Source organism: Gadus chalcogrammus, chromosome 4 (assembly GCF_026213295.1).
Source record: "Gadus chalcogrammus isolate NIFS_2021 chromosome 4, NIFS_Gcha_1.0, whole genome shotgun sequence".
In the NCBI taxonomy this organism is placed as follows: domain Eukaryota; kingdom Metazoa; phylum Chordata; class Actinopteri; order Gadiformes; family Gadidae; genus Gadus; species Gadus chalcogrammus.
In genome coordinates, this window is record NC_079415.1 from 14,365,357 (window position 1) to 14,375,666 (window position 10,310).

The 10,310-nt window shown below is 43.2% G+C and overlaps 1 protein-coding gene across 2 annotated transcripts; it reads left to right on the forward strand.

Annotated features, from left to right (window-relative positions):
* Window positions 1-1,480: 1,480 nt before the first annotated feature.
* Window positions 1,481-9,671, forward strand: LOC130381537 (aquaporin-3-like). Of its 2 annotated transcripts, XM_056589184.1 has the most exons (6): window positions 1,481-1,707; window positions 2,849-2,975; window positions 4,800-4,937; window positions 6,607-6,725; window positions 8,027-8,244; window positions 9,009-9,671. In XM_056589184.1, the coding sequence occupies exons 1-6, from the start codon at window positions 1,597-1,599 to the stop codon at window positions 9,184-9,186; spliced, it is 891 nt and encodes a 296-aa protein (XP_056445159.1). In that variant the 5' UTR covers window positions 1,481-1,596; the 3' UTR covers window positions 9,187-9,671. The 2 variants fall into 2 exon arrangements, with proteins under 2 accessions (XP_056445159.1, XP_056445160.1); XM_056589185.1 differs by lacking the exon at window positions 4,800-4,937.
* Window positions 9,672-10,310: the final 639 nt, after the last annotated feature.

Sequence of the window (10,310 nt, forward strand, 5' to 3'; positions counted from 1 at the left end):
CGGGCTGTGTATACATTTATATTATCATACAGTCTGACTATTCACAAATGTCAGGCACATTTTTAATAGTGATCCCAAACTTCCGGAGACTATTGAACCGACTGTGGTCTTCCCCACACAGAATGTTAGCCAGTAGTTTTTATCAGTTTGCAGGTTCCCAATGTCATTGGTATGTATTAGGTGGAGGGTATCATTAGTTGTTCGTAGAAATATATTAGGCAGAATCGCCATCAGGGAGCTCTCTTGGTGCTCTGCACGGCCTGGATAGCACACGCTGGTTGTTACCTGGATTTTAATAATGCATACGACATTCAGTCATAAGTCTGCCGTGTGCGCTTCCAGTTATCTGTTTAAACTGTTTAGAACTATAGTATTTGAAACACGACACCGACCAAGCCAACAACTCAGATTTGAAAGCCTTAACGCTTTTTTTCTGGATATGTCATCATTTTTATTGGTGAAGTTTTGTTATTTACTGGGAGAATGGACCAATGTGTATTGAAGAATACATTTTCAAAGAAAGGATGATGGGAGGAGATGGAGTTCGTTTTCAGAGACACCACTCTGTTGTCGATGCTTGGTGACGTCAGGCCTTTCTATACCATCCTCCTTCACAAGAAGCAGTCAGAAAGAGCTCAAGTCAAGAACAACTTCATAGTCGTTATGGTCCATCACACGCCCGTTTAGAGGAGATTAGTATATGCTAAACAGGAACCTCCTGACATGCGCAATTTGATTGGTTCGCTATCGCGGGCTATTGGGCAATATCCCATGATAGAGATCTCAATCTCGGGATATTGCGTAACGTTCGTCTCGTCACGCTAATAAAAATGATAAAATAAATAAATCCCGGCAATAGGTGTTATCTTGTTTACTTCGAGTGTTCACGTGTAGTGTTTACTAAAACAATTATTCGCCTTTGGCGAATAATTGTTAAATATCTCGCAATGGCTTTAGGTTATTATCATCTAAATTATCAAAGGTGTCAATCCTGTGTCCTTGTTCACAGCAAAGACAAAAAAGATAGCTTTATAGCCTAAAGTCAAGCAGGGCTTTAATTTTTCGGATGTCTGGCCTCCTTATCGGTATCGGCGTTGTCGGCTGTAAAATATCCAGTCTCTGAAGCAGAGATACGCCACCAGCCCACAAAACTAAAATGACTTCTCAAAAGTCTTCTCTCCACTAATTCTTTCAGAAAGTGGTAGGCTATTATGTCGATAATTAAATTAGCATAATAGCTATGCCAATGCTAATTCGGTATTATGCTAATCACGTCCAGGCATACGGTGCGGATATGGCCTATTGTTTTACGCAGAGTGGAGTTCTTTGAAAAAGATAAATTGGCTAATAACTGCTCATAAGCTAATGAGTATATAAATAATATATATTTTTCTGGCTGATTTGCCAGTAATGAGGAAAAGATCAAGTTGCAAAATAAAGGGGTGTAGACCTTATACAAGGGCCTTTAGAGAGGGTATGAATGGGTGGAGACAGAGTCGTACTTAAGTAAGAAATTTCTTTAGCAAGGAGGACACAATCTCTTACCCATTGAGTAGATCACAGCTGCTAGCCAAAAAGAATACGAGCCATTTCCTCATGATGGATAAACAGAAGGCAGTTCTTCAGAAGCTGGCACAGATCTTCCACATCAGGCACCGGATTCTTCAGCAGGGACTGTCAGAGTGCCTGGGGACCCTGGTTCTTGTGGTGAGTGTAAGGGGCCCAGCGGGGCTTCTGGTTTCAAAATAGATCTATATTGATTGAGCAGACACTTTTAGCTAAAGCAACCCAAGTGAGGCTGGGGGTATATCAAAGAGTACCATCAAATAGGGGTTATCTGCTTTGTCACAAATCAATTATAAGATGGACCGTCTTTTCTTACATGCAGACTATTGTGGTTTTACCACATATTTTTGTCTTCATTTAGAAAGGACATGTTATTATTAGTGTAAATGCTCACCAGAATGTTATTTCATTGCATTACTAGTACAATGATTGGATGACATAAACATGTGGTGCGAATGCTTTACTATCTGCAATGACGATATTTATTCATTACCTAGAAGTTTAGAATATTCATTTATCTTATCCAAATATCGGCATTGTCCTTTCCAAAGCCTCTCCGGTTGCCAGCACACAGCTTCTGACCTTTGACGGTTTAGAATTTCCACAGCTCTTGATGCTACTGAAATAAGGTCCTTTTCTGGTCTGATTTTCAGATTACTATTTCCAACATCATCAGATTATTTATTTATGGCTTGGCGTACTTGCAAAACTGCTTTTAAATCCCCCAAAATAGACAAGATCAATGTCAGACCTGTCAGGATCAATTTGAAACCGTTTGACTTTCAAGACGAGTTGACAAGTAGCTTTCAACATTTCCCTTCCTCCTCATCCAGCACATCATTCAAAACATACAAGGTAGATAACTGTTCAACTTTTATTATTGAAATCGAAGAGATCCCAGAATGCAAACCAAGAGAAGAGAAAATAGTCCAACCAGGCATTCTGAGTTCCCCCAGACCACACATCCAGAGAGGTCACTAGCTGGGTGGGTCTCTGTGATGTCTGCAGCAGGCGGCTGCTGTGAAAAACACAGAATAACAGAGAGGGAAACCACTCCTTGACACCAGGAAGACCCAAGCATGCATTTCCAAGTTTAAAGACGTGTTTCTCAGGTTAAATGTCCCCCCACCCCTCTCCAAAAAACGAAATAATATCACACGCAAAACACCCACAAAAAAATCTCAATGACCTTCGAGGTTTAAAGCAAAACCCCCCCCCCCCCCCCGAGTAGGGTGGTGGTCCGAGTTAGAATGATTTCAGCGGTCTTTCCCTCCTCCTGCAGACGTTTGGCTGTGGCTCGGTGGCCCAGATGCTTCTCAGCAGAGGTTCCCACGGCAGGTTCCTCAGCGTCAACCTGGCCTTTGGAGTCGCCACCACGCTCGGGATCCTCATCAGTCGACAGGTGTCTGGTAAGGGGGTCGTACAGTGGTGTATAGGAAGGGAACTTATAGGGGCAGTGGATACCGCATATTAATTCTAGGTCACACACACACAAACTATAAACCTCCCACCCAGACGGGGTGAGGATGTTAATGCAAGGGGCGGGAGACAAGCGCACGTGTGAACGAGCCATCGAGAGCAGTCCACTTCCCCTCCAAGGTTTCTTTTTCTTTTGGTTCAGAAAAACATTGACTTTTGTAGGACCTTTTTTTTTATTTCCGCGTTTTCATCCTTCCAATTTAGTGTGTGTCACAGAGACCTCCCTCCCGTTTCACCAGGCTCTTACACGCATCCTACGTTTAAATGGAGATTGGCCCGGCACTGCATTCGCTCTTTGAGAATCAGGGGTGAGAGTTTTCTCTAAGGATATAAGAAGGCCTCCATCTCTCTCTCTCGTTGCACTTTTAATCACTGATCATAGCTAAGAGCAGTGACGGCTGGTGGTGATTTTGGGTGGGTGGGATAACGAATGCATTACATTTATCAATACTTCACAGGGCTCCAGATGCCATGAGGTCACCTTTATATCACTGTTCATAACTTTCATATAATGTGAATGATTTTTAAACAAGAATAAGGTGTAGAGAATTTGAAGCACAATTATAAATAAAAATAGTGCTTCACTGAGCTGAAATTGAACATTTCGAACTAAACCATTAAGCAAGATAAAACTTTTTTTGCGCTTAAAGTATTAAACAATTAAAGTGTTGACCGGTCTCCCTTTGCGCAAAATGCGGCTGTAGACGATCACACACTCTTTGGTAGGGACGTCTGTGTCACCGTCAATTATGAAGGACATGTATGTGGCATTTCCGACATCCGCAGCTGTCTTTTTTCTTTAAGGTGTCTCCTATTACCGCAATGAATTGTGCACATGCCATCTCATTGCTATACGTCGGGTTGACGTTTAATACATTTTTCTTCATGAGAATAATTTCGGATTTAAATTTGGTGAATGGCAACTCCTCTTTGGCAATGTTGTATGCAACATTAAATTTGATCATTTCCAATTCCTTAGAGAACCTTATTGTTACTGCCGGTCGCTGAAATGCAGCTGGGAGAGGGGCCACTTTCTCTACACACTTGTCACGTCGGGTTATTTAGACATATGCTTTTTTAACGTTTCGATATGAAACGTTGTTGACCCGCTTATAAATTCACTATTACCGGCCATATTCTGACCGCACTCCTGACAGTAAAAGCAGTGCGTTCCGTAATGCACTGCGTAATAATAAAATGTTATATAGATGAGTCAGCATTTAATTAATTTGTGTGACAAACAAAATTTCATGGATACATTTAAAGTTTATTCATTTATTTAAATAAATTATAGAAACGTTTAAAAACATAAACTACACATACGCCATACTGCACACGTCAATGGAAGCTAACGCTACTGTGCTTGGGCTAAATGAAATTAGCCCAAATGGGGGTGTGTCCCGACACCTGTCAATCACAATGAAATGGCCGCTTACGCTACTGTGCTTGGGCTGAATGACTTTAGCCCAAATGGTAAGCATATGAAGGGGGCGTGTCACAATACCGGTCAATCAAAATTTAATGGAAGCTTACACTACTCCGCTTGGGCTGAATACATTTAGCCCATTCACAGGAAAAAACCCAAGATACATCATTTATCCTGGGTTTTTCTGTCACTTTTTGGTGCCGTTGCTGCTTTAGGTTCTACCAAATTTATGTTAGCCCATTTATACCAGCCATCCCTGGCTAAGAGGACATCTCCTTTAGGAGTCCTGTTTAGAAAGTCATGTTTCTGTCCTTCTCGCCCTCCGTAGGTGGTCACCTGAACCCGACCGTGACCTTTGCTCTCTGCCTCCTTGGGAGAGTGCCATGGAGGAAGTTCCCGGTTTACTTCCTCTTCCAGACATTAGGGGCCTTCCTGGGGGCCGGGATCATATTTGGCATGTATTCTGGTAGGCATCCTTGAGTTGTAGAATTGATACGCTTTCTGCATCCCTGATATCCACGGAGAACCTGCATGCTTCCTACAGCCATAGGCCCAACCCCTACGTCACTGAGGGGCCAATTGCAGACACGCGGACAATTCGAAAAAGCCTTTAAAAAGAGTGCTTTGTTCCAATCGCTCTGAGCCCAATCCTGCCGTTATAAACTAAATAAATAAACTTAAAAAAGTAATGAAATTTGTGTTTGGTAGATAATTTCTCTGCGGTAACAATGCTTTTTGGCAATAAATCTTATACCGTTGGAAAGCCTGTTTAGTTCCCTTTCAAATGCCCCATTTGTAAGGAACACGCATTTACGGGATGAGCAGCAGCGCATGATGTGGGTTGCGCCCATGAAAGATTTGCCAATTATTTTCTGCCATTGCCAAACAGGTTATTTTACTGTTGCTATTGACACTTGTTTGGAGCTTCTGGTATCCCCAGGTGCTGCCAATCAGGTGCCTACAGTCAATAAGTGTCTGCTCCAAGAATCGGCATGCCGCGTTCGGGCAATCGGGCAACTTCAAGCTGGTGTTGCGCAAAACCAAGTTGCAGCATTATTTGGAGTGAGCCCTACTACCCTCTCAAAACTGAAGGCAAAGTTCCATATAATGGGGGATGTCAAAGCCAGGCCGCAAAGTGTGCGTCCCAAGAAGGCGACACCCCAAGAAGACCATTTCATCACCCTGTCTGCACTTAGGTGCCCTGGGCTGTCATATACAGATTTGCAGTCAAGGTTTGCAGGACGATATGGCGGACAGCTCTCTGCCCAGACAATCCGGAACAGACTACACGCAGCCAATCTCCGGTCTCATAGGGCTGCCAGGAGTCCTGCCGTGACTGCCCTTCACCGTCAGGCCCGTTTGCGCTGGTGTCGGCAACACGTGCACTGGAACCTGAAGATGTGGAGGAACGTTTTTTTCAGAGATGAGTCCAGATTCTGCCTACGGCAGGTGGATCGTAGGGTCAAAGTGTGGAGAAGACATGGAGAACGCTATGCTGATTGCTGCACCGATAGCATAACATATGTTGGTGGAGGCAGTGTGATGGTGTGGGGCGGCATCTCCCTCACTGGAAAAACGAGGCTTGTCATCATTGGGCACAACCCACATACTCAGCTCTGCTGCTCATCCCACAAGTGCATGTTCCTTACAAATGGGACACAATTTGAAAGGGAACTATACAGGCTTTCCAACGGTATGAGAATTATTGCCAAAAAGAATTGTTACCATAGAGAAATAATCAACACAAATTTTATAATTATTCAACAGCCTGGCACTCAAAATTGAACATATATCAACTGTTGAGTATTGTTAAGAAAAAACATTTGAACTTTGAGGTGCATCACAAGAAGTGGAGCAGTACCAGCAACGACCACAGTCCCATGGACGCAGCAGTGAGGCCGGTACTTAGTGCTGCTCTGTGTGATCGCCCCCATATCGAACCCATTTGTTCCTCTTAATGTAATCTGATAATATCAGCATCGCCGCGGCACCAACAAACACACAAGATCAATGCTTATTCAATATTTACCCAGGTGCCTGCTGTCAGGCACAGCCGAGATTCTTGGAGGCCGGTGCTTACAGTTAATGAAGCTGCTCATCAACACTCAACACGGTAATGTGTGTGTCCCCACCAGATGCACTGTGGGCTTACGGCCAGGGGACGCTGTCTGTGGAGGGGACCAACGCCACGGCGGGGATCTTCGCTACGTATCCCTCCCCACATCTCAGTCTACTCAATGGATTCTTCGACCAGGTAACGAAAAGTGTCAGACATCTTTTCGTCACGTCCCTGAGTGCACAACAAGGGTACGATTAAATCGGAGTCACACCAATTGCTCCGGATCACATCGCAAGAACAACATACACGTTTGAGAATTGCACAATGTGACCCGGTGCTCGATAGCTACAGGGCCCAGATGGAGGTCTAAACCACTCCATCAGTCCCCAGGCCCTCTCCCCCACTCCAGCCCCATTTAAATGATCATTGTTTTGTGAATCCTCCCAGTGGAATCACTATCCGGCTATTAAAGTGCCCCTGAAGTCAACACTTTGGGTGAAATTGTTATTTAATGGAGAGCATGTGATACGAAACAGTTGTACTCACGCACGGTGACAGACAGGCAATGAGCACAGCCTCCATTCAATCTGCTGTTTATTGAGTTAGTCCTCTGAAGTGCGCTGGATGCGATTTTATTTTAGGAAATATAGATAGGGGGTTGGTTCACTAAGGGGTGGTTTAGCTGTCAAGTTGCTGCACAAGATCGTTTTTGGAATGTACTCCCTTTCTCCTGTGGTGCTTGGAAATGGATTTATGCGGCTTTTACTTTAGATGTGGAAAAAGGGAAGGAAATTAAACTTGACATAAATGCACACCTTAATTCCGAGCAGAAATGGTGGGGATGCCATAAATATATTGAAATAGAAATTAATAAAGTGAAGTATCTTTGAATTAGGGTTTGTCAGTCTACAGCGTTCAGCTATCAGGAGGTAAACAAGCCCAGTGGAGGGGTCACTGTGTGATGTCTTCAGCTATGTCGGCCTATCCTGATGCTCTGCGCTTTTTGAAGGAAAAGAGGTTTGCTTGTGTATACACGGTAATACCATTTGTTCAGGAAGAATATCTGCCGTGCTTTTCACTAACTAAATTGACCAATCGTTTTCTTCCAAAGAAATAGGCCATTTATAACTAGGGACAATGTTCCCCGTTAGATAAAATTATAAGGCGTGGTGTCTGGCCATTTAATTACGATTTTAGTCCTTAAAACATTAATTGTATAACATCCTAGACTCTACAAAAAACATCAATGGCAAAACCATTGCAACCTCCCTGAACTAATCGTCTTTGTATCCATCTTTTCATGTATAGGAAGGCCTTCAAATCAGTTTTGGTTAGTTTCTAGTTTGTGTTTATTCTTTTAGGCTCTACTTGCATGTTCGGTTTCAGCCCTGTACAGCACTTTGAGATTTCTTAAATGAAAGTGCTTTCAAATCAAATAAATCTTAATCAACTGACATCAACACCCCACAATGCATTCTGTGTCCGCTGTGTGTCAGGTGATCGGAACGGCCACATTAATCGTGTGTATCCTGGCCATCGTGGACCCCCACAACACCCCGGTCCCGGCGGGTCTGGAGGCCTTCACGTTGGGGCTGGTGGTGCTGGTGATCGGCCTCTCCATGGGCTTCAACTCGGGCTACGCCGTGAACCCCGCCCGGGACCTTGGGCCGCGCCTCTTCACCGCGCTGGCGGGCTGGGGCAGCGGGGTGTTCACGTGAGTAGCCGGAACATTTTAGATACAGTAGGGAGAATGTCTAACCTGTATACCAAAGGGAGGAGTTTGGCTGTGGATGCGTTTTGGGTTGTAACCGAGTAGAACACATGGTGGAATACATTGAAGGACTGCACTACAACAAAGTATATTATCTTCTATGAATATTATTTTCCATGAAATATATTTTTTGCCTAGGTTTTATTTCAATATCTTGTTTGTGTTTGTCTGTTGACATTATTGCCATCAATTCATAGACTATTTCCGAATATAAAGACAAGGTACTCTATTCAAAATGTCAAGGAACAGTTCAGTTAACCCTTGTTCGGGACCCTATACCAATGTACCATCCCGAATAAAACATAATACCTCTTGTTACCTTACCGATTTGCTCAAGTGAACTTTTACAATTTATTTCACAAAAAGGAGTTAAACCTGCCCTATTGCACTTTTGTACTGCAGCTTTTTACATTTTGAGAAATTATCCCTTCCGCTACTACTAGTACTACTACTCCAGAAGCAGAAGATCACTAAAGACCTGTCGCATGAAAATATATCTAGAACCTTAGCTACAATCCAAGCAACTAGAGTGTGCTACAATAAAATATACATATTGGGTTAAAACAAGTTAAAGTTATTTCAATAGAATTGTCTGTTGCGAAATGACAAAATTTGGTAATGCATAGCAATTAAAATAATTGAATGAATCCTAAAGAAAATGTATCAAATTTGTCTGCTCTAAACAAGGCAGCAATTTTTCTCCACAGGGTGAAGGGCTACTGGTTCTTGGTGCCCCTGTTCGCCCCGTTCCTAGGTGCAGTGGTGGGGGTGGTGATTTACCAGCTGATGGTGGGCTATAACGTGGAAGGAGAGGCACGCATCCAGGGAAGACGAGAGGAAGAGGAAAGCCTCCTAAGTACAACCACCATCAATGAAGAGGCATAAGACATTATGTGTCCTTTGTTGCTACCATATAAATATTTTACGTTGTATATTTTTGGTAAAGGTTTTACGTCTCCTATGTATTATTCTACAGATTGTCTTGAAGTTTGCTTGGTTTATTGATTGAAACTAATATCCTGTAATATATTGTTGAATCCTGTTATAAAATGCAGTTGCACATAGAAAGTAACAGCTGAAACCAAATGCTTTTCAATTTAAACATGTGGATCTTCTGATCTTGTTTTGTAAACCTTGGTGGTAGAGTGGACACTGCATTAGGTCTCAAGGCATCTCTCCTTTCCCCTCTCTCCTGTTCCCTCTCCTCCTCTGTTCTACCTGTTTCCACTCCTCTCCTTGTCTCTTAAGACAGTCGAGACGTTCACATTTCACAATGAAGTTAGGTTGTTCGGAAAGGGTCAATCTTGCTATCTTTGCTTTTGGCGACTCAGTTGAAAGTAAAGAAAATAAACCTTCTCCTTTGAGGAAAGCCTTCCATGCAGATTTATTTTCATCTTTTAACATCTTTCATGACATTTAAAAGTATGTTTTGGGGGGTTTTGTACCCGAATTAGCCCGCCCCCTTGCAGCGCCAAAGGGGTCACGGTAATCTACATCTTCAAACTCCATTGTGCTGTTCAAATGCATAAAAAAAAGAAATATATATATATATATATAGACACAACGTGTAGACGCAAACCATTATGATTGATGCGATTAATAAGATGTAACAAGGCAAACCCACTCGAGCCAACCTCTGCTTAAGCAAATAAAGGAATGAAGAGAAAACGTGTAGAGTGTGTCCACCGGGTCTGATGACTCGTTTTGAGGTCACAGCCCTTTAACCTTTTCTCTGTGCATAGTGTTACGATGCTGACCTACCGTATTGGTCATTACCTGGGTAGACAGCCCGTAACCTATGTCTGTCCCGACATGGTGTGCTGTACTTGAGGCATGCTCCTAATCTTTCCCTGAGTTACCAGGGAAAGATCTTACCTATCTAGGGGTGAGGTACTCACCACAGGTCCACAGCCACTGTAGGAGAGCAGCTCTGTGTCACCCGGCACTAGCACCCTCGCCTCCAGTTGACCAGCCTGCCCTTTGTATTCTGTCTTTCATTTTCCCTGTGT

Coding starts and splice junctions, on each gene's coding strand:
- LOC130381537 (XM_056589184.1), top strand. CDS start 1,597: ATGATGGATAAACAGAAGGCAGTTCTTCAGAAGCTGGCACAGATCTTC. Junction 1,708..2,848: donor TGGGGACCCTGGTTCTTGTG/GTGAGTGTAAGG, acceptor CTCCTCCTGCAG/ACGTTTGGCTGTGGCTCGGT. Junction 8,245..9,008: donor TGGGGCAGCGGGGTGTTCAC/GTGAGTAGCCGG, acceptor TTTTCTCCACAG/GGTGAAGGGCTACTGGTTCT.